General features: G+C 45.7%; 1 protein-coding gene across 1 annotated transcript in view; it reads left to right on the forward strand.

The window, feature by feature from the left end:
• heatr6 (HEAT repeat containing 6) overlaps positions 1-26,123 on the forward strand; it is an 89,786-nt gene extending 63,663 nt beyond the window's left edge. The window contains exons 14-20 of the mRNA XM_070857060.1: positions 5,193-5,279; positions 6,576-6,710; positions 8,957-9,079; positions 11,830-11,954; positions 12,710-12,806; positions 18,827-19,031; positions 22,355-26,123. Of these exons, the coding sequence (XP_070713161.1) occupies positions 5,193-5,279; positions 6,576-6,710; positions 8,957-9,079; positions 11,830-11,954; positions 12,710-12,806; positions 18,827-19,031; positions 22,355-22,920 (1,338 nt within the window). The 3' untranslated portion in view covers positions 22,921-26,123. The remainder of the gene's footprint in view (positions 1-5,192; positions 5,280-6,575; positions 6,711-8,956; positions 9,080-11,829; positions 11,955-12,709; positions 12,807-18,826; positions 19,032-22,354) is intronic.
• Positions 26,124-26,418: the final 295 nt, after the last annotated feature.

Consider the following 26,418-nt stretch of genomic DNA (forward strand, 5'->3'; position numbering starts at 1 on the left):
AGACCAAAACTGAACACAATATTCCAGGTGAGGTGTCACGAAGGCCCTGTACAACTGCAGTAAGACCTCCCTGCTCCTATACTCAAATCCCCTAGCTATGAAGGCCAACATACCATTTGCCTTCTTCACCGCCTGCTGTACCTGTATACCAACTTTCAATGACTGATGAACCATGACACCCAGGTCTCGTTGCACCTCCCCTTTTCCTAATCTGCCGCCATTCAGATAATATTCTGTCTTCGCGTTTTTGCCCCCAAAGTGGATAACTTCACATTTATCCACATTATACTGCATCTGCCATGCGTATGCCCACTCACCTAACCTGTCCAAGTTACCCTGCAGCCTTTTAGCGTCCCCCTCACAGCTCACACCGCCACCCAGTTTAGTGTTCTCTGCAAACTTGGAGATATTACACTCAATTCCTTCATCTAAATCATTGATGTATATTGTAAAGAGCTGGGGTCCCAGCACTGAGCCCTGCGGCACTCCACTAGTCACAGCCTGCCATTCTGAAAAGGACCCGTTTATCCCGACTCTCTGCTTCCTGTCTGCCAACCAGTTCTCTATCCATGTCAGTATATTACCCCCAATACCATGTGCTTTGATTTTGCACACCAATCTCTTGTGTGGGACCTTGTCAAAAGCCTTTTGAAAGTCCAAATACACCACATCCACTGGTTCTCCCTTGTCCACTCTACTGGTTACATCTTTAAAAAATTCCAGAAGATTTGTCAAGCATGATTTCCCCTTCATAAATACATGCTGACTCAGTCCGACCCTGTTACTGCTTTCCAAATGCGCTGCTATTTCATCCTTAATTGATTCCAACATTTTCCCCACCACTGATGTCAGGCTAACCGGTTTATAATTACCCGCTTTCTCTCTCCCTCCTTTTTTAAAAAGTGGTGTTACATTAGCTACCCTCCAGTCCATAGGAACTGACCCAGAGTTGATAGATTGTTGGAAAATGATCACCAATGCATCCACTATTTCTAGGGCCACTTCCTTAAGTACTCTGGGATGCAGACTATCAGGCCCCAGGGATTTATCGGCCTTCAATCCCATCAATTTCCCGCCTGTTAAGGATATCCTTCAGTTCCTCCTTCTCACTAGACCCTCGGTCCCCTAGTACTTCCGGAAGGTTATTTGTGTCTTCCTTTGTGATGACAGAACCAAAGTATTTGTTCAATTGGTCTGCCATTTCTTGGTTCCCCATTATAAATTCACCTGAATCCGACTGCAAGGGCCCTACATTTCTCTTCACTGATCTTTTTCTCTTCACATATCTATAGATGCTTTTGCAGTCAGTTTTTATGTTCCCGGCAAGCTTCTTCTCGTACTCTATTTTCCCCCTCTTAATTAAACCCTTTGTCCTCCTCTGCTGAATTATAAAATTTCTCCCAGTCCTCGGCTTTGCTGCTTTTTCTGGCCAATTTATATGCCTCTTCCTTGGATTTAGCACTATCCTTAATTTCCTTTGTTAGCCACGGTTGAGCCACCTTCCCTGTTTTATTTTTACTCCAGACAGGGATGTGCAATTGCTGAAGTTCATCCATGTGATCTTTAAATGTTTGCCATTGCCTATCCACCTTTAAGTATCATTTGCCAGTCTATTCTAGCCAATTCATGCCTCAAACCATCGAAGTTACCTTTCCTTAAGTTCAGGACCTTAGTTTCTGAATTAACTGTGTCACTCTCCATCTTAATGTTATGGTCACTCTTCTCCAAGGGGCCTCGCACAACAAGATTGCTAATTAGTCCCTTCTCATTACACATCACCCAGTCTAGGATGGCCAGCTCCTTAGTTGGTTCCTCGACATATTGGTCTGGAAAACCATTCCTAATACACTCCAGGAAATCCTCCTCCACTGCATTGCTACCAGTTTGGTTAGCCCAATCAATATGTAGATTAAAGTCATCCATGATAACTGCTGTACCTTTATTGCATGCATCCCTAATTTCTTGTTTGATGCTGTCCCCAACCTCACTACTACTGTTTGGTGGTCTGTACACAATTCCCACTAGCGTTTTCTGCCCTTGGTATTCCGCAGCTCCACCCATACCGATTCCACATCATCCAAGCTAATGTCCTTTCTTACTATTGCATTAATTTCCTCTTTAACCAGCAATGCAACCCCGCCTCCTTTTCCTTTCCGTCTATCCTTCCTAAATGTTGAATATCCCTGGATGTTGAGTTCCCAGCCTTGGTCACCCTGGAGCCATGTCTCCGTGATGCCAATTACGTCATACCCGTTAACTGCTATCTGTGCAGTTAATTCGTCCACCTTATTCCGAATGTTCCTCGCATTGAGGCACAGAGCCTTCAGGCTTGTCTTTCTAACACACTTTGCCCCTTTAGAATTTTGCTGCAATATGGCCCTTTTTGCTTTTTGCCTTGGGTTTCTCTGCCCTCCACTTTTACTTTTCTTCTTTCTATCTTTTGCTTTTGCCCCCATTCTACTTCCCTCTGTCTCCCTGCATAGGTTCCCATCCCCCTGCCATATTTGTTTAACTCCTCCCCAATAGCACTAGCAAACACCCCCCCCCCCCCAATAGCACTAGCAAACACTCCCCCAAGGACATTGGTTCCGGTCCTGCCCAGGTGCAGGCAGGCCAATTTGTACTGGTCCCACCTCCCCCAGAACCGGTTCCAATGTCCCAGGAATTTGAATCCCTCCCCTCTGCACCACTCCTCAAGCCACGTATTCATCTGAGCTATCCTGTGATTCCTACTCTGACTAGCACGTGGCACTGGTAGCAATCCTGAGATTACTACTTTTGAGGTCCTACTTTTTAATTTAGCTCCTAGCTCCCTAAATTCATCTTGTAGGACATCATCCTGTTTTTTTACCTATATCGTTGGTATCTATATGCACCACAACAACGGGCTGTTCACCCTCCCTTTTCAGAATGTTCTGCACCTGCTCCGAGACATCTTTGACCCTTGCACCAAGGAGACAACATACCATCCTGGAGTCTCGGATGCGGCCACAGAAAAGTCTATCTTCTCCCCTTACAATTGAATCCCCTATCACTGCAGCTCTCCCACTCTTTTTCCTGCCCACCTGTGCAGCAGAGCCACCCACGGTGCCATGAACTTGGCTGCTGCTGCCCTCCCCTGATGAGTCATCCCGCCCCCCCCCCCCCCAACAGTACCCAAAGCGGTGTATCTGTTTTGCAGGGGGATGATCGCAGGGGACCCCTGCACTACCTTCCTTGCACTGCTCTTCCTGTTGTTCACCCATTCCCTATCTGGCTGTGTCCCCTTTACCTGCGGTAAGACCAACTCACTAAACATGCTATTCACGTCATTCTCAGCATCATGGATGCTCCAGAGTTCATCCACCCGTCTCGTGTCTGGCATGCGAACGATGTGGCCTGCCCAGCGAGCTGATCAAGTGTGGTCAGTGCTTCAATGCTGGGGATGTTGACCTGGTCGAGGACGCTAACGGTGTGTCTGTCCTCCCAGGGGATTTGTAGGATCTTGTGGAGGCATCGTTGGTGGTATTTCTCCAGTGACTTGAGGTGTCTACTGTACATGGTCCATGTTTCTGAGCCATACAGGAGGGCGGGTATTACTACAGCCCTAGACCATGAGGTATGAACACAAGACAATTCCCAATTAATACAATCAACACCCACTTAACCCAAATACTATTAACAGGTTAAACTCTCACTTGCAGACAGCAAACAGCTTTCAGCCCAGTCATTGTCACTGACTTACTGCAGTTCAGCTGCATGTCTTATTTGCACCGAGACTCGGTGGCATAATCCAGGCTCGGAACCGGAACCTGCACATACAGGTTGATTGGAGCTGTGTCCCGTTCTAAGATTTTCTCCCTTCCTTTCCTGAGATCACTGACTCATGTATGTTTGTTAGTACCTCACAAAGTGGCCGCTGTTTATGTGTGATCCTAGATGGTGAGCGTTTTGACCATGAGGGAACCACCAATGAATCTGATCATCTCTTCACCAGGCATATTTTGCAGCTGGAGGCGATGAGACGTAAGGTCGCTGCCTGATTTATTTCATTGTTCTGTCCCTAGACCAGTTGTTCTGCTGCCAATTGTAGTGCTCCCATTGCTGCTCTAGGTGAGATCAGATCAGACAGTACCTTCCTGTCATGTGTCGGACAATTGGCTTTGAAGATGGTGCCTCCTCTCTTCTTTAATCAGTCGTCATAAAAGTCTTGCATCCACCATGTGTTATTCATACTTCAGATGTCGAAGTGTCAGACGTATTTAAAAAAAAAAAAATTTTTCATTCTGGTTTCTTCTGACCTGGAGGCAGGAATTTAAGGGCAGCTGCCAACATACAAAGTTCTCTCACCAACAACATTTCACCTTTAATTGAATTCCAAACTGTACCTATTTACTGCAACTCAAAGGCCGCAGAATAATGTGTGTTATGTGGTATGATGTTCATTTTGCTATAAAACAGTCCATGATTTGACTTCCCACAAGCGACGCCAGAGCAGATCTGGTCGTGTTATGTAGAGTTTCTGTCAGCATGATGCATACATTTGTGCACCAGGCATTGCTGGAATTTAAAACAAACTTGAAGCAGATGCAGCACTGCAGTAGTGTGAGGAGGTGCAGAATGGGAGAAATTCAGTCTTGATTTGATCTTTAGCAGATGGGTCTGAATCGACCACGGCCTGAAATTTGTCCATTCGATATGTCCAGATTAAAAATGGACTGGCCTGTGCTGCATTTGCTGCAGCAATGATTCTAAAATTGGTCGCAGCACCCTGTATTCGGGAAGAGGAAATGGACCACGATTCTCGCCCCTGATTGCGATGCAGTGACCCTTCTCTTGGAAGTGTGCTCTGGTAAGGACAGCGTCAGACTCCGCTGTGATGCCCTCCTTAGTCCGATATCCTGCCAACACTGGCTGTTGAGGCTCACAGATGAACAATGGCGAAGCCCTGGAAAGTGACCACTTACCGTGAACTGTCCCCAGTAAGGGAACCGTCATCTTCAGGACTGCGGAGAGAATACCAGAGAGTAAAAGGTTCAGATTGGAGAGGCATAATGCAACCTTTCTTCAAAACGTGTTCCCATCTATTTCTCTCTGATCCCGTCCCCTTCAGACCATCCGCCCCCTACTGCGAAGAGAGCCACATCCAAACCTGCGACAGGTTGGCTTACGGGAGCATGTTGTTTCATGACAAATATGTTGTTTGTTTCCAGCTGGTGGAGGAGATTGGTTCAGGGATTGTCCAACAACATAAACTGGACTCGCCCACACCCCTCGATCACAGAGTACCTGTCAACCAGGTATGTTGTTATCTTTTCTCTCTCTGGTCCTGTTACTGTCACGGATAAGTCTTCTCATTTCATGATTGATATCATTTACTTTACTGCTTTTGAAATAGCTGCCATGAGGCACCATTTTGCCGTGTTAATTCACTGTGACAATTTAATAGAGAGTTAAAAGAAATAGAAACCAGTTAAAATGTATTTTCCCCCATTGAATACATATTTTTCCTTATGATACTGTCAGTCTCCTCCCCGAGTTTTCTGGACTAATCGTCTCCCCCGCCCCCCCCCAACAGTTCCGACCTCCCTACATGGGGAAACGGTCTACAGGATCCGAGCCCTCCAGATGAGCACATATTGAACATTATTCATACGAGAGCCTTGATAGTTGCAGGGCTATTTCACTGTGCAGGGCATCACAGCTGTGCCTGATCCAGTCCTCACCTGACAACCCACACAAATTGCCACTTCCATTTGAAAGCGACAACAACAGCAAAGTATTTATATAGCGCCTTTAATGTAGTGAAACGTCCCAAGGTGCTTCACAGGAATATTATGCAAGAAAACTTTGACATCGAGCCGCATAAGTAGAAATTAGCGCAGGTGACCAAAAGCTTGGTCAAAGAGGTAGGTTTTAAGGAGCGTCTTGAAGGAGGAAAGAGAGGTGGAGAGGTTTAGGCAGGGAGTTCCAGAGCTTGGGGCCTAGGCAACAGAAGGCACGGCCACCAATGGTTGAGCGATTTATAATGATCAGGATTGGGAATTTTGACCGATTTTCCTTTCTAAATTGCTTCCGCCAATTACAGCTTGTCTACAGCTATCTCGGATCAATCAACTCAGCAGTGACCGTGGATTGAACCGAATATTATTTATCTTTGAACAGCTGCTATGAGTTGTGCAAGATGAGCTTGGGATAAATCTGCCTCTGGTGTTTCTTCTTCTCTGTGAAGGTGGGGCAGCGCCAAGCTCCTGCTCCATCATGGCATGGCTGAGATCACAAAGTCACTGCGTGGGTAATGGTGGCTGAGAACCACTATAGCAAAACATAGAGACATTATTATCCCAGAACCTGTAAAATGAGGAGGAGAGCACACATCATTATTGGCCCCTAACCAGAATCTGAATAACACAACTTTCTTGATCAGAGTTGCGTGAGGATCAAAATTCTTTATTCACAGCTTTTACCGCAGGTAGAGAGTGCTCGTTAATTGTGGGGTTTCCAACTCCTCTGTGTTTATCGCATTGTTCAGTGTAAGTACAAGTTTTCCTGTGACATTTTGTCATGCTCAGTTAAGATAATCTCTCCCACCGCAGGTCGTGATCTTTTGGTCCAGGATGTTGAACGGCCCTTTACCAGGGGCGTTACAGAATGACGAGCATTCTACGCTGCAGACCAGCACCTGCGATGCGGTTTCCTCGATTTTACCAGAGGCTTTTAACAGCCTGCCGGTAAGAATGGCTGAGAGATACAATCGGCAACAGTTCCTTCCTTGCTGTAGTTTTTATTGTGCTGGGGTAAGGCGTGCACTCTGGTAAAGGCTTGTTGTATCTCCTGTTAAAGAAGGGGAGGGGGTTGGGGGGGGTGTTGCGGGATGGGAGAAATTCGGTCGCGCCTCATTTGGGGCGGTAACTCAGACGGAGCCGTCATTCTAGTGCCTTATAAGAGTTTGCGCCCTCCGCCCAGAAATTCGTAAGAATTGGGCGAGGAGCTGAAGGTGGTGCAATATCAGTGTCGGGGGGGGGGGAACACTAACGAAAGTTCTGTCGCTACATTTTGTGGCAGATCCCGGGAAAATCTGAGGCTTACAGGCGCGGTATAGTAATGCACCCATTAAAGTTTTAAAAATCACTTTTTTCCAACTTGCACTGTGATGTCTGTCTGCCGGCTGCTGAGTCGGAGGCTCACGCACCGTGCTGTGTGTAAACGTTGCACTGACTGTGACCTCCAAGGGAAGTGCTTCCTCATCCCTTTAAGTAGCCGCCAGTTAACGACTCTGCAAGCCTGGACCCACTGTTTTTTCAGACGTTATTATTGGCAGTCGCTAAATGAGGTGGCCACACCGAATTTACCGAACTGGGCACAAGCATGGATGTTGCACCAGGAATATGTCAGGATAGCACGGATCGTCAGTGGCCGGGCGTTACTGGTTTGCGCCCCGGTGAGCCTCTAATGAATTTTCGGTCGGGGCACTATGCATTGCGCTCCCCATTAACGCCTCCTCTGGCCGCTAACTGAGGCGTTAGACAACTGAAAATCCAGCCCATGGTATTTATCTTGTGTCAGCACATCTCTCGGAATTGTAAATTGGTCTGAAGTCGAGTGACCACTGTTATGACGGTAAATACAGTCGCCATTTTACACACAGCAACATTCCACAAACCGCAAGAAATGAATTCATGTGTTGCTGCGTTTTTGGTGGTGTTGGTTGAGGGGAGGACAGTGGGAGAACTGACTGCTCTTCCCCAACCTGAACCAGCAGAACAGCCATTGATTTAATGTCTCATCCAAAGGATTGATCGCTGACCATGCGGCACTCCCTCAGTCCTGCACTGGAATGCCAGCCCAGATTATCAGCTAAAGATAATCTGGGATACGAACTCTCAACTTTGTGAGCCAGAGCAGAGTGCGACCAACTGTGCCCAACTGATGCTACTACCTTCTCAAAGCAACAAACTGTTTCTTTTTTAGTTTTAGTAGGAACAAGGCTGGGGGAGCTGTATGTGGTTTAGATGATTGCCCAGCTCCCTCACGCCTTCACCTGTTGAGCCAAGTTTCAAATGAAACTGGTGAAGTATGAAAAACTAAAAATGCACAGATATGAAATTTCATAGCTGACTATTTTGGGAAAATTCACACAAATTGCCCAGTGCTGCTCTTTTGCACCTCGGTCACCCGGGTGTTGTAGCATCAAGTTCGAGAGTGATAGCAGCGATCTGGGAGTATTTTACTCACCTGCCCTGATGTGTGGCACAGAGGAACTTGAAGGATGAAGGAAGGTGAGGGACTATGACTATAACCATGGGCACTCCCAGGGCCAGCAACACCTGCGTGCAAAGGGCTCAACATGGCCAGTAGGTAAACAACCGAAGTAAGCGTAAATGACGACCGTTCCGTTTGCCAGTGCAGCGTGCGCTGGGGGGAGATAGCAGTTTTACACTTGGACTGTTTACTATCCAAAATCTGCACTGCTATGTTGGAGACACTATAGCTGACCAATATGCCCATACACTAGGCAGGGGAAATAACAGCCCTCATTCCTGCTCGCTGTCTAGGAACCCCGGCTGTAAAGTGGATGTTGATGCTGTGGGGGGAGGAGACAGGATTGTCTTCACTTGAGGAGTCCCCTGTGGTTGTTTAGCCTTTCTGTTAAGTATCGAATAACTCCACGAGGCTAAGTACGGTGAGCTAGTTCAGGCGTGACCTTACTCCAGTTTATTTACTCTCAAAGTGAGGATTCAACATGGCTGCCAACATTATATACACGGCTTGCACGTGTCTGCCAGTGACCCTTAGGACTCCGACAGTTGCGTCCTCCGGTGGCAGCTAAAACCCAGTTACCACTTTCGACACTCACTGCCTCGGCTCATGCACGTAGAACGTGAAGAAATGCAGGGCTTGCAGATAAGCGCAGGCGATTGGAACTGAGCGTGTTGTTCTGTTGTGGATGCTAACTTTGATGTAATGAAATTTTTAGAATGAAAAGCAGATCCTGTGCATTACTGTGCTGCTCGGACTCAATCACAGCGAGCACCCCCTGGTCAAGGCAGCTGCCGTGCGAGCACTGGGCGTTTACATCCTCTTCCCCTCGCTCCGGCAGGTCAGTACACCCTGCACTTACACACTTAATCCTGGAGAATGTTTGGCGCACAGTCTGCTGTGCTAGCTGTGGAAAACTCCTTTTTGTTCTGCAGGTTACAGGGTGATCGGCTGTGTGTCCACGTGGCACCAAAAGGGGGCAGAAACAAATCTGTCTCCTAATATTTGGTGCGTCAAATACAGGCACGAGCCGGAGCAGAAAAAACGGCAAATGCTGACAATGCAGCTGCTGAGAGATGCTCACGTTAATAATGGATGTATGGGTGAGGAACTGGGGAGAGACTGCAGCTCATGGAACGCTACCCCTTCAGGAAAAGGTCCGAAAATTAGGGAGAGAGATTGAAAAAAAATCCCAGTACCGGACAAGTAAAATTAAATTTTATGGGCCAGGAACATTACAGGGATTCGACATAAAATATCTGCTGGTGTATGGCCATTAGTGATCAGCTTCAAACATTGTACGAATAATAGATTTCTTCTGTGCGTTCCCTGCCAGTTGTGCATTCCACAGCCCTTGCAGCACATATTTGTTTGACTTTTCAATATGTTTTTGCCAGTGTTTCTGTGACACACACATGCAGATATTGTAATGGGAATTAATGAGAGCCACAACTTGCCTTTTGAACATACAGATATTGTTTTACTATTTTTCTTTAACAATATAGTGTTAAAGTAACTTTTGGCCTGGTAGAATTTATACATTTGATCTCTTCCTTGTCTCCTGTATGATGCAGTTTCTGTTATGACCTGTTCTGCAGAGTGCAGTACCTCATCAAAGCTGAAATTAAACCGAAAATCTGTACACTCGACTGCAATATCCTTTGCCTCTGAATTGGTCTTTGACCCATATAAGCTTAAATGAGATTCACACCACCTCCTTTCCTTATTTTGTGTCGGCTGTGGCTCAGTGGGTAGCACTCTCGCCTCTGAGTCAGAAGGTTGTGGGTTCATAGTCCGACTCCAGGGACTTGAGCACATAAATCTAGGCTGACACTTGAGTGCAGTGCTGAGGGAGCGCTGTACTGTCAGAGGTGCCGTCTTTAGAATGAGACATTAAACCGAGGCCCCATCAGGTGAACGAAAAGATCCCATGGCACTATTTTGAAGAAGAGCAGGGGAGTTTATTCCCGATGTCCTGGCCAATATTTATCCCTCAATCAGCATAACCAAAACAGTTTATCTGGTCATTATCACATTGCTGTTTGTGGGAGTTGCTTGTGCGCAAATTGGCTGCCGTGTTTCCCACATTACAGCAGTGACTACATTGTGCATTCATTGGCTATAAAGCGCTTTGAGTCGTCCGGTGGTCGTGAAAGGCGTTATATAAATGCAAGTCTTTTCTTCTTTCCTTACTTTGTAATTCCTCCTCCCGATTCTTGTTGAAGTCTTACCTGTTGCTCCTTCTCTCCAGATTGATCTTTTCTGTGGGCACTCCCTGATCACTGGGCAAAGCGCTATTCCACATGGCTGTCATCACTGGGTCTGACAATGGTCTATGCAGGGAGGATTGCAGTAATATGTTTTGACTAATTCCAGCCAAAGGTTTTGTGATCAGAGAGACCAGTGGGGCAATAGGTTAGACATGGTCCTTTGATGAAATGCAACATCCCCAACGACACCTGGGAATCCCTGGCCAAAGACCGCCCCAACTGGAGGAAGAGCATCCGGGAGGGCACTGAGCACCTTGAGTCTCGTCGCCGAGAGCATGCAGAAATCCAGCGCAGGCAGCGGAAGGAGCGCGCGGCAAACCAGACTCCCCACCCACCCTTTCCGTCAACGACTGTCTGTCCCACCTGTGACAGAGACTGTAATTCCTGTATTGGACTGTTCAGTCACCTGAGAACTCACTTTGAGTGGAAGCAAGTCTTCCTCAATTTCATGGGACTGTCTATGAGTGAGTGACCTCTGAGATCTGGGAATGGATAGGATGAAATCTCTCTCTGCAAGAAATGAGTTTGGGCTCGCTGAACCCAATTCCTAGTGGATTTGAGTCAATAGCAAAGAAAGAAAGAACTTGCACGACCTCGGGACATCCCAAAGTGCTTTACAGCCAATGAAGTACTTTTGAAGTGTAGTCACTGTTGTAATGTAGGAAACGTGGCAGTCAATTTGCGCACAGCAAGCTCCCACAAACAGCACTGTGATAATGACCAATTTATTAAATCTGTTTCAGTGGTGTTGGTCAAGGGATAAATATTGGCCAAGACACCAGGGAGAACTCTCGAGCTCTTCTTCGAAATAGTGCCGTGGGATCTTTTACATCCATCTGAGAGAGCAGGCGGGACCTCGATTTAACGTCTCATCCAAAAGGCAGTACCTCCAATAGCGCAACACTTCCTCAGCACTGCACTGGAGTGTTAGCCGAGATTTTTGTACTCAAGTCTCTGGAGTGGGACTTGAACCCACAACTTTCTGACTCCGAAGAGAGCGTGCTACCCACTGAGCCACAGCTAACCCTAGTGTAAATCTACCCATAGTTGGGCACAAATTGATATACAATGGCTGTCTCACTGACCGAAGAAACAACGGTGGCTAATAATGTGAGATAGAAAAATTCGTACAGGCATGCTTTTCTGAATTTGGAATTCGGGCAGAATAGGAGGAGCTTCACTCTGCAAATTCACAAAAGCAATGGATTCCACACTAAAATGAAACGGTTGCATTTTTAATTACATGGGCCTGTTGGCTGAAATTTCCTTCGGATTTGCTTTCAGGAGTGCTGAACTTTTTCTTTCTTTCTTCACTTAACAGGATGTGATGTTTGTGGCTGACACTGCGAATGCCATCTTGACTTCCTTGGATGACAAGTCCTTAAATGTCCGCACCAAGGCAGCCTGGTCACTGGGCAACCTCACCGACACCCTGATAGCTAACATGTGCGTATCTGTTATTCGCTTGTCTTTGTATTCCGTAACTGTACTAAGCTGGCATGAGTTGCTGAGATTGTTGATGGACAAAGCCAAAGAAATTAAGCCTTGGCAGAGGACAGCATGGAGACACAGTGTGTTGGAGCTGCCAATAGGTACCATGCTACAGACGTGGGTTCTCGCCAGTGATGCCCTCCACAGTGCGTTTCACTGAGTTGAACAATGGTGTCATACAAAGTCTGAGGCCAAGTGCTGGACTGCCACTTGAGGGAAATTAGATTGAAGGGCCTTCCGCTAGTCACACTACGAATACTGCTGTTTGCTTGCTGGTACCTGGTTGTAGTGTGTCCTGGATATGCGCCAGCAGGTTGCTCATGTTCTTGGAGCTCAAGTGAGACCAGAGAACTGGGAGAAGGGGGAGGGCAAAAGTTAAGAAAAACATGAGAACCTGGGATGATGCAGTGGGACCTTGATTATCCTGCTGGTGGGTAACGTAAATTAGTGGATAATCGAGAGTCGCCAAAATGAGATCTTGCCTGTAGGGTACAGTGAGAATCAAGGCGTGGAAATTAAGACAAATATAATACAAATAACCAAAAATGATGTTATTTGCCAAAGTAAGGAGATTGAAATACAAACAGTGAGGGTACAACTCCCGTCAGGCTTTGTCTTGTGAAAATGTTGCTGGATAATCAGGAAGACGGATATTTAAGGTTCTACTCTATTGGTCAGTGGTTCACTCGTGTTACCTTTTGCCCCCTCAGGGAGTCCATGGGCCTTGGCTTCCAGGAGGAATTCTCAGACGTTCTGCTGCTAAAGATGTTGGAATCAGCAACTCATGCATCCAGTGATAAAGACAAGGTGTGAGACAGTGGCACAGTAGCATTGCATTCTTTTTGTGTTGTCTATCTATCTCTTATCTCTCTCTCTGTCGATCTCTCTCGATCTCTCTCGCTCTCTCTCGCTCTCTCTCGCTCTCTCTCGCTCTCTCTCGCTCTCTCTCGCTCTCTCTCGCTCTCTCTCGCTCTCTCTCGCTCTCTCTCGCTCTCTCTCGCTCTCTCTCGCTCTCTCTCGCTCTCTCTCGCTCTCTCTCGCTCTCTCTCGCTCTCTCTCGCTCTCTCTCGCTCTCTCTCGCTCTCTCTCGCTCTCTCTCGCTCTCTCTCGCTCTCGCTCTCTAACTCTCTCGCTCTCGCTCTCTAACTCTCTGTCTCTCCTTCTCTCTCCTTCTCTCTCTCTCTCTCTCTCTCTCTCTCTCTCTCTCTCTCTCTGTCTATCTATTTCTCTCTCTGTCTATCTCTGTCCAAATCCTCTCTCTCTGTCTATCTCTCTCTCTCTCTCTCTCTCTCTCTCTCTCTCTCTCTCTGTCTTATCTCTCTCTATCATTAAAAATCTTGTGTATAATGTTTACTTCTGTAAGTCTCTCACTTATTTTCTCCATTGCACTCTTGATATCATCCTTCAGCTCACCATGCTCAGTGCCATGGGAAATCTGCCAGTGATGCATTAAAATTGATCAGTCAGCGTGCTCAGAGGTTAAACTGCCGATGTCATCCCTTGTTACAGATGCAAAATAATCTTAAAGTGCTGTGTAATTCTCAGCTGCAGCCTGAAACTGACCAGAACATTACACATTTGCAAAGTTCCTTAATCAAACAACAGTTAAACGCTGAATGAGCTGTGGATCCGGTTACCTAACAATTAGACTTTTCTGCCTGAAAGGGATATAGTGTCTTCTTACCAGCAAGATTTAGAATACATGGTACAGCACCACATCGGATTTTCTCCAAGCAATGCCCCAGGGAATATGGTAGTCTATATATCTATATTTAATATGTTAACATTTTTACATCTGCACAGATATCTGTTATAAATTACCGTATCCACATTTATAATGGAAATGATCTATGTAAACTTGTTACGCTGTAATTACAGCACTGCCACTGGCAGGAGGGTGTATCACATCACATTTGCATCTAATGACAGCGTTTCAAGTTTACCTAGGTAGTTTCCATTATAAATGTGGATAATAAATTTATACTGGAAATTAATACAAACAAGGACAAATTGCATGATATTAAAATGCATGCACTGATCCAAATATCCCCTGCCCTCTAATCCCACTTCATCTAAAGATCATACTTGATTTTTATTCTCTGTATCCAAAGCCACAGGAGATTGCTTAGTAGATATATACATATAAAAAGCCTTGTATCCAAGTGTCAAAGTACAAGAAAAAGGGAAATTCAGTAATTTCCTGCTTTTTTTCTGATCTTGGGAACCTGATCTCACCCTAGGGCAAGAACCAGCGATTTACACATGGCTGCCAACCTACAGACTCTCTCAACAATTAACCTTGAGTTGAACCTGGGATGTGTCTCATCAAACCATATCTCACTGGGAGATTGGTGGCCTTGAAGGGACAGGCTAGATTAAATATCACATCTGCGCCATAAGAGCATAAGAATTAGGAGCAGGAGTAGGCCATATGGCCCTTTGATCCTGCTCCGCCATTCAGTAAGGTCATGGCTGATCTTTGACCTCAACTCCACTTTCCCGCCTGATCCCCATATCCCTTGATTCCCCTAGAGTCCAATAATCGATCGATCTCTGTCTTGAATATATTCAATTGAGCAGCGACAGCTCTCTGGGGTAGAAAATTCCAAAGATTCGCAACCCTCTGAGTGACGCAATTCCTCCTCATCTCCGTTTTAAATGGCTGACCCCTTAGCCTGCGACTATGCCCCCTAGTTCTAGACTCGAGCCAGAGGAAACAATCTCTCAACAACTATCCTGCCAATCTCCCTCAGAATTTTAAATGTTTCAATGAGATCACCTTTCATTCTTCTAAACTCCAGAGTGTATAGGTCCAATCTCTCCTCATCGGACAACCCTCTCATCCCAGGGATCAATCTAGTGAACCTTCATTGCACTGCCTCTAAGGCAAGTATGTCCCTTCTCAGATAAGGAGACCAAAACTATGCACAGGATTGGTCTCACCAAAGCCCTGTACAATTGTAGCCCTATACTACCTGTAAACAATGGTCCTGACCAGTTTTATTTGATGAACAAAATTTCATCTAGGTTGCACCACAGTCGATAGTGTAATCTAGCTACTGTCCATACCAACACAAATGGAGAAAGATTGCAAAGTGTTGCAGTGCAGTGGGACCTGGGGGTACTTGTGCATGAAACACAAAAGGATAGTATGCGGGTGAAGCAAGTGATCAGGAAGGCCAATGGAATCTTAACCTTTATTGCAAAGGGGATGGAGTATAAAAACAGGGAAGTCTTGCTACAGCTATACAGCGTATTGGTGAGGCCTCACCTGGAATATTGCGTGCAGTTTTGGTTTCCATATTTACGAAAGGATACACTTGCTTTGGAGGCAGTTCAGAGAAGCTTCACTCGGTTGATTCCAGAGATGAGGGGGTTGACTTATGAGGAAAGGTTGAGTAGGTTGGGCCTCTTCTCATTGGAATTCAGAAGAATGAGAGGTGATCTCATAGAAACATGTAAGATTTTGACGGGACTGGACAGGTTAGATGCGGGAAGACTGTTCCCGATGTTTGGGAAGTCCAGAACCAGGGTACACAGTCTTCGGATAAGGGGTAGGCCATTTAGGACTGCGATGAGGAGAAACTTCTTCGCTCAGAGAGTTGTTAACTTGTCCCTGTCGCAGAGAGCTGTTGATGCAAGTTCATTGGATATATTCAAGAGGGAGTTAGATATGGCCCTTACGGCTAAGGAGATCAAGGGGTATGGAGAGAAAGCAGGAAAGGGGTACTGAGGGAATGATCAGCCATGATCTTATGAATCGGCTCGAAGGGCTGAACGGCCTACTCCTGCACCTATTTTCTATGTTTCTATGATCTTATCAAAACGTACAAGATTGAGGGGGCTTGACAAGGTGGATGCAGAGAGGATGTTTCCACTGATGGTGGAGACTAGAACTAGAGGGCATGATCTTAGAATAAGGGGCTGCCCATTTAAAACTGAGATGAGGAGAAATTTCTTCTCTGAGGGTTGTAAATCTGTGGAATTCTCTGCCCCAGAGAGCTGTGGAAACTGGGACATTGAATAAATTTAAGACAGAAATAGGCAGTTTCTTGAACGATAAGGGGTTATCTGGAGCGGGCAGGGAAGTGGAGCGGAGTCCATGATCAAATCAGCCATGATCTTATTAAATGGTGGAGCAGGCTCGAGGGGCCGTATGGCCTACTCCTGTTCCTATTTCTTATATTCTTATAATTAATGTCCGTGTCACAAAGTGTGATACAGATGTTCCATATGACTTCAACCAAAGCCTTATTTTATCATCTCAGCCATGCAACCCAATTAGTAGAAGATCCATTCATTCCTCCTCGGCACTAAGTGCCACAAGGGGATTAGCAACAGAATGAGGAGCTCTTCTCTCCTGGAAAAGTGTTCTGTCTCTTGCTACAGAAAGAAAATTGAATTAGATGCAGCCATTTGAACATCACTGTTCAATGTGTTTCTCTAAAGTATTAGCTCATAAATTCAGACATGTTTTGAATATAGACAACTATAATGAGAATGTAATCCAGATACTCAGGGGATCTACTTATAACCTGAGATGAAAGAGAGGAAATTCTGGTGCTGCTTTATTTATAACCATAATTCTGGAATGCTGCTATACATTCAAATACTGAAAGGGGTGTAGGATCAGAGAAACCTGGGGTTCACGTACACACATCTTTGAAAGTGGCAGAACAAGGTAAAGGAGCAATCTGGGTTCTGTGCTTTATAAATAGAAGCATAGAGTACAAAAGCAAGGAGGTTATAAGCCACAGGTTAGGCCTCCAGTTCTGGGCACCACACTTCAGGAAGGATGTCAAGGCCTTGGAGAGGTTTCAGAGGGGATTTACCAGAATGGCAACAGGGATGAGAGATTTCAGTTAAGTGAAGAGACGAGAGAAGCTGGGATTGTTCTCCTTGGAGCAGAGAAGGTTAAGGGGCGATTTAGAAAAGGTGTTCAAAATTATTAATGGTTTTGATCGAGTAAATAGGACGAACATTTTCCACTGGCTTTTGGGGGTTGATAACCAGAGAACACACACTTAAAATAATTGGCAAACGAACCAGGGGGAGCTGAGACTCTGTATTATGCAGTGAGTTATGATGATCTGGAATGCACTGCCTAAAAACGTGGTGGTAGCAGATTCAATAGTAGCTTTCAAAAGGGAATTGGATATATACTTGGAAAGGAAACGTTTGCAGGGCTGTGGGGAAAGAGCCGGGGAGTGGAACTAATTGGATAACTCCTTCAAAGAGCCGGCACAGGCACGATGGGCCGAATAACCTCCTTCTGTGCTGCAATATTCTATGATTGTAAGAGGTAGGAGGGGGAAGGGAAAGACTAGGATTTCAAAGTGAACAAAATTGAACCTCTGAAGCAACTGGAAGAAAATTCTGCCGCAGCTTAAAATAAATATATTTGCACATTGACTCATACAGTGCGTCTCAAGAATATTCACAGAAACAAAGGAATTGTGTTCTTTTGAAAAAATCTCCAAGTTTCCGTATAGATTACTTTCACAAGAGATTAACACTGAAGATTGTCTTTGATGCTGCAGAGGCTATTTGAATATTGAACTGACATCTGCCTCTTCAGTGCAGGTCATTTAGAATTGGCACGACAGAAACTAAGTTGTGAGCCACCATTTTAAATAGATTTTCTATTGCTCCTCCTCACTCTACAGCTTTTGCCCATCTAAGCAAGCTTTTTTACCAATTAAATACTTGCCATTTTCCAAGCGATTAAATTTTACTCTGCAAATGTGACCATGGGGGCCCCTGATATGGCAGGTTTTATTTTCGGAGGCTGACTCAGGCTTGCTGTCTGACTTGGCTTCACACTCCAGAGCAGTCTCGAGTAGACCCCACCGCTTGCAGAGAGGCCTGTGTGCATTTTCTTTCCTTTCCTATAGCTCTTCCCCGCGTGAGCCACAGGAGGGAAAGTGTGATTTGCCATGCGGTGCTGTCCCATGAATTTCTACACTGACTGGATGTAGAGTGATTCTCTGCCCGAGTCCCACAGTTCTACATAAAAAAGCTTTGCGGTGTATGTGAGTGATTTAATAAATCAATTTTCCTGTGCTTGACCCCGGCTAATCTATGCTCCAAGGTCTCCGTCAAGGCTGCTGTGATGTTGGGTGCTAGGAGATATTGGCGAGTGGCTGAGAGAAGTGACGTTCTCTCCAATATTCTCTTCACCCCAATATTCTCCGTGTAGTTCTTTGATCGCTCTCTCCACAGCTGTGAACCTGCAACCCGCCACCCTATGGCATGGGGCACAGTACTCTGCCACTCTGCCCAGTTTGGTTTGGTTTGGTCTGGTCTGATCCCAATTGTGTTTTCGTCAAATTGAATATCATTCTGCCTGTGTATCATTCTGGTCAGCCGTGGCTCAGTTGGTAACACCTTCATCTGTGAGTCAGAAGGTTGTAGGTTCAAAGCCCACTTCAGAGACTTGAGCACAAATATCTAGGCTGGCACTCCAGTACAGTGCTGAGGGAGCACTGCACTTTCCGATGAGATGTTAAACCGAGGCCCCGTCTGCCCCCTCAGGTGGATGTAAAAGATCCTATGGCACTATTTCAAAGAAGAGCAGGGGTGTCCTGGCCAATATTTATCCCTCAATCAACATCACTTTAAAAAAAAACCCACAGATTATCTAGTCATTATCACATTGCTGTTTGTGAGAGCTTGCTGTGTGCAAATTGACTGCTGAATTTCCTACATAAAAACAATGACTACACTTCAAAAAAGTACTTAATTGGCTGGAAAGCACTTTGGGACGTCCGGTGGTTGTGAAAGGCACTATATAAATGCAATTTTTTTTCTTTCTTTCTATGTCCCAGGTGAAGAGCAATGCAGTGCGAGCTTTAGGAAACCTCCTACATTTCCTGCAGCCTCACCACATCTCCAAGCCACAGTTCAAGCCAGGAATTGAGGAGTCAATCCAAGCCTTAATCCGCACCGTTCAGAGCGAGGCAACCATGAAGGTGCGGTGGAATGCGTGCTATGCGCTGGGAAATATGTTCAAAAACCCAGCTATTCCACTTGGTATGTACTCTTACTGACCTGTGCCAACTTTTCGGTCCATTAACTGACCCATGGAGCTCTTCATGTGTTTTAACTCTTTACACCCGAAAATTACTTGACATTGTCTTCAGTGGGGTTTGCCACTTGCAGCAAGGGTATATGTCAGTGGAGCAAACAATATCATAGAATCATAAATAGAATGATACAGCACAGAAGGAGGCTATTCAGCCCATCGTGCCTGTGCCAGCTCTTTGAAAGAGCTCTCCAATTAGTCCCACTCCCCTGCATTTCCCCTATAGCCTTGCAATTTTTTCCTCTTCAAGTATTTATCCAATTCCCAGATTCCACCACCCTATCAGACAGTGCATTCCAGATCATGATAACCATTGCTTGCAGACCTACATTGTCTCCCGGTTAAGCAAGGCCTCGATTTCAAAATTCTCATCCTTATTTTCAAATCCCTCCATGGCCTCGGCCCTCCCTATCTCTGTAATCTCCTCCAGCCCCACAACCCCCCGAGATGTCTGCGCTCCTCTAATTCTGCCCTCTTGAGCAGCCCTGGTTATAATCGCTCAAGGCACTAATGCCTTGAGTGACTATAATCTGGGATGCTCAAGAGGTGGCCTTTTCTTCTGTTGCCTAGGCCCCAAGCGCTGGGATTTGGGATTCCCTGCCTAAACCTCTCCGCCTCTCTTTCGTCCTTCAACACGCTCCTTAAAACATGCCTCTTTGACCAAGCTTTTGGTCACCTACGCTAATTTCTACTTATGCGGCTCTGTGTCAAATTTTTTAATTTCATAATACTCCTGTGAAGTGCCTAGGGACATTTCACTACGTTAAAGGCGTTATATAAATACAAGTTGTTGTTGTAAAGAGAAAACAAATACAAATGACTTTCTTCATATGTAAGGTTGGGCAGTGAGTGTTTGCAGCTGATTTGACTGTGGAGGGGATGACACCCGAGTTTCATCCTGCCCCACCCTGATGTTGACACACCCACACACACCCCCACACACACACACAGACCCGCTCTTTCTATCAGTGTGTCACTGAATGGTGATCAGGGGCTAGTTTGTCCCCATCATAGCCTGGGAACACTTGAGGCCGATTGCAATATTCCATCACTGGCTCGACTGAGATCAGCTAACTCAGCACAGACTGGGGATTAAATCTGGGATCTTCCTAGTCTTTTCTTTATACATTCTCCAGATATGGGCGTCACTAGCAAGCCCCAGTGTCTATTGCCCATCCCTAGAGTACCAGACCATGCAGTACATTCACCTACTGAGCCATTAAAGGGAGCAGAGATAAATGTTTTAATTTAAAATAATTATTTAGTCCTTTTAAATAGCTTTTTTCCTTTATAATTTGCTTTTTTAAGCTGAGGGTGAAAACTTTGGTCCTTCAAATTGGAAGTGATCTTCAGGCATGCTTCATGGACTGGCAGTTCTTGGACCGCAATATTCCACCTCACTGATTTTACATTCTACATGTCGCATTTGTATTCCCTTTGCATCCGCGTGTCAGCCTTGGCTCGGTTGGTCGCACTGTTGCCTCGGAGTGGGAAAGTCGTGGGTTTCGAGCCCCACTCCAGGATTTGAATGCATAATGTAGCCTGACTGAGGCGTGCTGCACTACCCGAGGTGACATTAATCCGTGCCGTCATCCGCTTCTCCTGGTGGTTCGGGGTGGACATTAAAGATGTCATGGCATTATTCAAAGAACACAGGATATGGCCTTATTTTCTTGCCAACGTTCCTCCCTCAACTAAAAATACTAACTTTCATCCCACTGCTGTTTGTGGGACTTTGCCATGTGCAAAAATGCTGCATAACAACGGGGACTTTGTTTCAATGAGATTAGTTGTATGTGAAGGTAGCTTTTTCAGAGATTTCAAAGGTGCTGTATAAATGTGGGCCCGAACATTGCGGCCTCTCCGGGTGCGTACGATGTGCGCACGCGCCCGAAGAGGCTTCGCAAATGCCGGTTCTTGGCACACGGTGCGCATGCGTCGAGAACTGGCTTTTGCGGTCTGTCAACTTGATAGATCCTACGCATCCCCGGGAGAAGGACATTCGTGGGCAGTATTTTGGACTATTTTCCCAACTCTTGCCCACGGAATGTCTTTCAAACTCTTACGCCTGGTAAAAAGCAGACATATAGCCCAGTTTTACCAACGTAAGAGTTTTAAAACATAGAAAAATTAAATGTTATTATTTTTATATTTAAAAACCCTGTCTATGAAGGTAAGTTTATTTTAAACACTATTAAAACATTTAAAAAATGTTTCTCTAAAACATTTAACTTAATGCAATTTCTATTAGTTTTAAAAATGTGAAGTGTTTTTAATCTTGATGTTTGTGTTTTGTTTGATTTAAGGGGTATTCTCATTGATAGTAACGGGAGCTCGGAGCTTCCATACTATGAATGAGAATACTACATTGTGATTGGTGGTCCAGGCCCACGTGATCACAGGATATGCATACGCTCCTGGAAGACATGTTCCCGTACGCTGGACTGCAAAACTAGGCCCCGGAGTGCAATTTTATGTTCCTCCAGACCCACCAGGTATTTTCGTTAAAAAAAATATTGGTCGGAGGCACCTGCCCGCAGGAAGCCTCCCACCGCAATTTTTGGGCCGTGTTTACTTCCCCTGTTGCGATTTGACTACCATGAGCTGCACCACCTAGTGATGCACTCAAAAATCAACAAGCTTTCCCGTTTGAAGTGGTATTTATAAATAATTCAGCATGTGGCCACTTGCAAGGCATGCTGGTCAGTGGACCTCTAGCTCGGCCTGAATTTGCAACTCACCCAACTGTGGGACATTGGCCCCACAGGATCGTGTTTTCCTTGCTCTTTGGCTAACGTAGGCAATGGAAAACTAGTAGGAGGCAGGGCTACCCCAGTATCTATGGAGAAAGCAAAATTATTCTGTTAAAAATAGAGGACTTGTAGTTCTCGGAGAACTACTGGACTCATGTATTTTTTCCCCTTCTTCCATGTACTATGTTTGTATCAGCAACAGCCTGTAGATACATGAATGGAACGAAGAGTTCATTGTGTGGGAATAGTGGATGAAGGTCCACTTGCCATCACTCTGTGCTGCAGCATGTTCGGACTTTTACTGGGAGTGTGGCCTTGGTATTGTGACCCTTAATAAAAGCTCAGGAGGCCTATGTTCGAACGCTACTTGTGGCTGGGGTTTAAGTCTGGAGTGCCGCAGTTTTGGAATCCGGACTCTGGACTGGCCCAAAGGCGTTTCTGCCAAATGGTGCCCAGGGAAATAAAGATGTAATGTTTTGGCATGGCTTCCCGTGTCTTATTGTGGTTGTTCTTTACAGACTCTGCTCCTTGGGCGGCACAGGCTTTCAGTGCCTTGACCTCGGTGGTGAAAACCTGCAAGAACTTCAAAGTGCGCATCAAGTCGGCCACGGCGCTTTCGATCCCGAATACCCGCGAGCGCTACGGGGACAGTAAGCAGTTCTGCGAGATTTGGAGTGCGCTGGTGCTGGCCTTGGAAAAGAGCGAAGAGACAGAGGACTTCCTGGAGTTCAAGTACTGTGCCAGTTTGCGGACTCAGATCTGCCAGACGCTACTCCACCTCCTCCACCTCGTCACCGCCGAAGACCACCCCTGCATAAGCAAAACTATTTCCGAGAAAGGCGGCTTGATCCGAACCTTTGTTCAGCGCTTTCTGACTTCAGGGGTGGAGGCTGATGAAACGGTGACTCGGACAGATCCACAGGATAGGGTCAGGATGTTGCAAAAGGCCTTTCAACACATCCACAGCCTTCAGGAGGTGCCAGTAGGTGAGCGAGAGCTGGTTGTCCAATATCTGGATAAAATCTTGAAACATTGTGTGGAATCCACAGAACCACAGAGTGGCCTGCAAGATACTCAGGAGTGAAAAGTTGTGTTTTGAAGGACCATATACTCCCCTTTTGCATGTCTGATGCTGGATGTAATTTGCAACTGAACATTTCAACAGCTATGCCTGTTTAAGCTTTTATTGCCGCTTGTTTTAAGATTGTGGGGCGCCCTGTGTGACAGCGGTTCAGACGCTTCCTTCCACCTCTGAGACTCTGGGGTCGTGTTCAGCACAGGCTGCAAGTCCCATCTGTCTGCGGGCGCAAAGGGGTCCGACAGGGAGAGAGTCTGCGCAGTTTCAATCCAGGTTCCAGTGGGCATGGGCCCTTACTGCCCGAAAACTGGCCTGAGTCCACCACTAATCTCATGGAGAGAGGCTGGTGTGAGACATCGAAAAATGTCACACTTGCAACAGTTAGGAGGTGCTTCTGGCGTTCCAAACGGGGGGCTTCACTTTGTGTCTAACCTGACGTGGGAGTGCTCGATGGCGACACAGGGTGCCCGAGATGGAAAGGATAATGTTCGTCAGCACTAACCTCCTCTCCTTGACAAATGTGTTTTTTTGAAACAGTGTGGGCGGAATACTGAATAAACTGAAATGCCATACAACACAACACAATATATTCACTGCAAGTGGGTGGCAGTGCTGTGGAGTGGAATATTTTCATGGTGTCTATAATGACTGTACTGATTACCCTCAGGCTGTAGGTCAGTTAGCATTTCTGTTTGTGTTTGTTTTTATCAACCTTGTCGCGTCAACACAACACTTCCACTCCCGCTCCTTCAACACAACACCGTCTCCGTGCTGGAGAAAGCAGGAGCCATTGGCTGTTTTGGAGAGTGTTGCGATGCGGGTTGGATCCACAGGGAGGCGGATTAAGGCCGCGGTTATCGTGCAGAACACGCAGGTACAGAGGAGCACACTGATCCACATTTGCTCCAGGCTATTATTCCGAAGCAGGTTTTCAGCTCCACTCGTGTTCCTGATGTCGGCGGGTTTAAAAAAAAAAATCACACACGTGCTGTGCATTTAAACAGGTCCGATCGCCCCCAAGACTTGAGTGACACGATACAAAAGGGCTTGTGCTTTCTTTGGGGACCTCCCCCCAGTTGCTAGAGATTTGATTCTGAACCTGCCGCTGATCCAACTCCACGATTGCATTCCAACGTTAGCGTTAGAAAGTTGTGGAGTGTGAACACACATACACACACTAAGAGCACCAGCAGCTCCTTTCAATGATTGATCAATCCCAATCTTGGACTTGTAGCAGCCACTCGAACCCATTCTTGGGGGTTTGCACCGAGAGCAGGAAGTATGTGCACAGCTGTACAGCTGCTGGACCTGTAAGAGACAAGACGAATAATTCCTCATACCAACCTGGAACAACCAGTCGCTTCTCATTGCACTTGGGATCCCGAGAGGAGCAAGGGCTTTTTTTTGGTGGCGGGGAGGGGAACTTTCTCTGAGTTGACAAAATGTGCATTTCTTAGTAAAACTTTTGTCATTTTTCCTGTTTCAAAACTGTTGGCTATGGCACAGAGAGTCTGAGGTGATGTTGCTTCATCAGAAACCACAGGACAGATCTAGACAGTACCACGATGTCTCAAAATCTGTCTGCTTGAGCTAAGCTGTGGACTGTGGCAAGTGCGAGGCAAGGTCCCCTGCTTGAGAGAGCAGCCAGGTTCCCAGTCCTCCACCAATGCTGCTGTCTGACCAGCCACCAGGGGGAGCACTGGATCTCTTCATGCTTGTATTTTCCTCAGATAAGTTTTTTTTGCCTGCCTCTCCCCCGAGGAATACTGGATTCTAAACTACTATACAGAGACTTTCGAGGCAATGGTTACTTCATCAAAAAAAAAACAGTAAGACAGTATCCAACACCAATTTCAATCATTGCGAGCTGAGTTCAGAATTCTGGCTAGTTTCCAGTAATGCAGTGCTGTATCATTCTACCCTGTGCTTCACTGAGGTTCTTGACCTAATACTATGCTGCACCTCCCTGAAAATGTTGAGATTGCAAGTCTTATATGCTGCAGAATCTTGAATTACTGTGCAATTTAATAAAAGGCCTGCAGTTTTAGATTACCTTCGTAACAAGTTGTAGAAGTTACTGCAGAGAAGGAGGCCATTTGGCGCACAGCATCTGTGCCAGCACGAGCTTTGCTCTCCGTTAAATACTTATTCAATTCCCTTTAAATGACATGTTAAAGCATTCCATGGTCGAATACCCCTCCGTGTGAAAATACTGTTCTCCAACATTCTGCTGTGCTTTTCCAGTGTTAATGCTGAGTCTGTGTCACCTTGTTAGCAATTTGCCAACCAGCGTTTCACTTTACTCTCTCAAATCCCTTCATAATTCTGAAAATCTCTATTAGATCGTGTACTTTGTTTTCTCTGTGGAAAAAGCCCCACTTGTATCTGTAGGACAGAGACAGGATTTCCTCCTGGCATCATCAAGCCAGGGCAGCAAGCGTCCCAGTGATGGCTGCAGTATGTTAACATTACCCTCATTTTGTAGTCACTGCTGGTGTTTGGAATAACACAACTGTTACATAACACATGATTGCATCTCTGCGTTTCAGTGTTTGCAACATACATGTATCATTCGGGCTTGAGACAGAGACCTAAACTTTGTGGCTAACTCTGCAATTTATAATGTCACTTGTGATTCTGGTAAACTTTGCAGGCCATTTTCCTGGCCAAACATTTCCCCCCCCAAATATTTATCTCCCCCCAACTAACACCCCAGAAACAGATTATCTGGCCACTAACTTATTGCTGTTTGTGGGAGCTTGCTGTGCGCAATTTGGCTGCTGTGTTTCCTACATTACAACAGTAACTATACTTCAAAAACTACGCTTCATTGGCTGTAAAGTGCTTTGTGATGTGCTGAGGTTGTGACAGGTGCTATAGAAATACCAGTCTCTTTCCATTGGTTTCAAGTTTCAGCGAGTGACACAGTGAGGGAGGCCAGCCCATGTATGAAACACTTTTTTTAAAAAGAAAAAAAGACTTACATTTATATAGCACCTTTCACGATCTCAGGATGTCCCAAAGTGCTTTACAGCCAATGGAACCACAAACCTTATTTGTTCCTCTGAGAATTAATATTTTTCACTTTTAGAAATACAGGCGGATTTAAGGCTGTCCAGTCCTTACTCCATGCACTTTGGTACTTTGTCCAGATTCTGCTCTGTGCTTGGTAGTGGCTGTTGTCAGCAGCTATTTTACGTAAAGGATAGGTGTACACATTGTAAAGTTGTAGGATTATTAGTATTGCTAATCGTTAATAAATTAATTCTACCAAAGGAAATACTAACTGGTTCACAGCTTTTTAAGTAACTTCTCGGCCTATTTAAGATCAAACTATAAAAATGTTGCATTCATCAATTGGAACCAGTGAGGGTATACCAGTGTTCCAATTCTAACTGATTTACTGAAAATAAAAAAAAGACTTGCATTTATATAGCGCCTTTCACGACCACCGGACATCACAAAGAGCTTTACATAATGAAGTACTTTTTGGAGTGCAGTCAC

The sequence above is a fragment of the Pristiophorus japonicus genome, chromosome 16, assembly GCF_044704955.1.
Source record: "Pristiophorus japonicus isolate sPriJap1 chromosome 16, sPriJap1.hap1, whole genome shotgun sequence".
Lineage (NCBI taxonomy): Eukaryota > Metazoa > Chordata > Chondrichthyes > Pristiophoridae > Pristiophorus > Pristiophorus japonicus.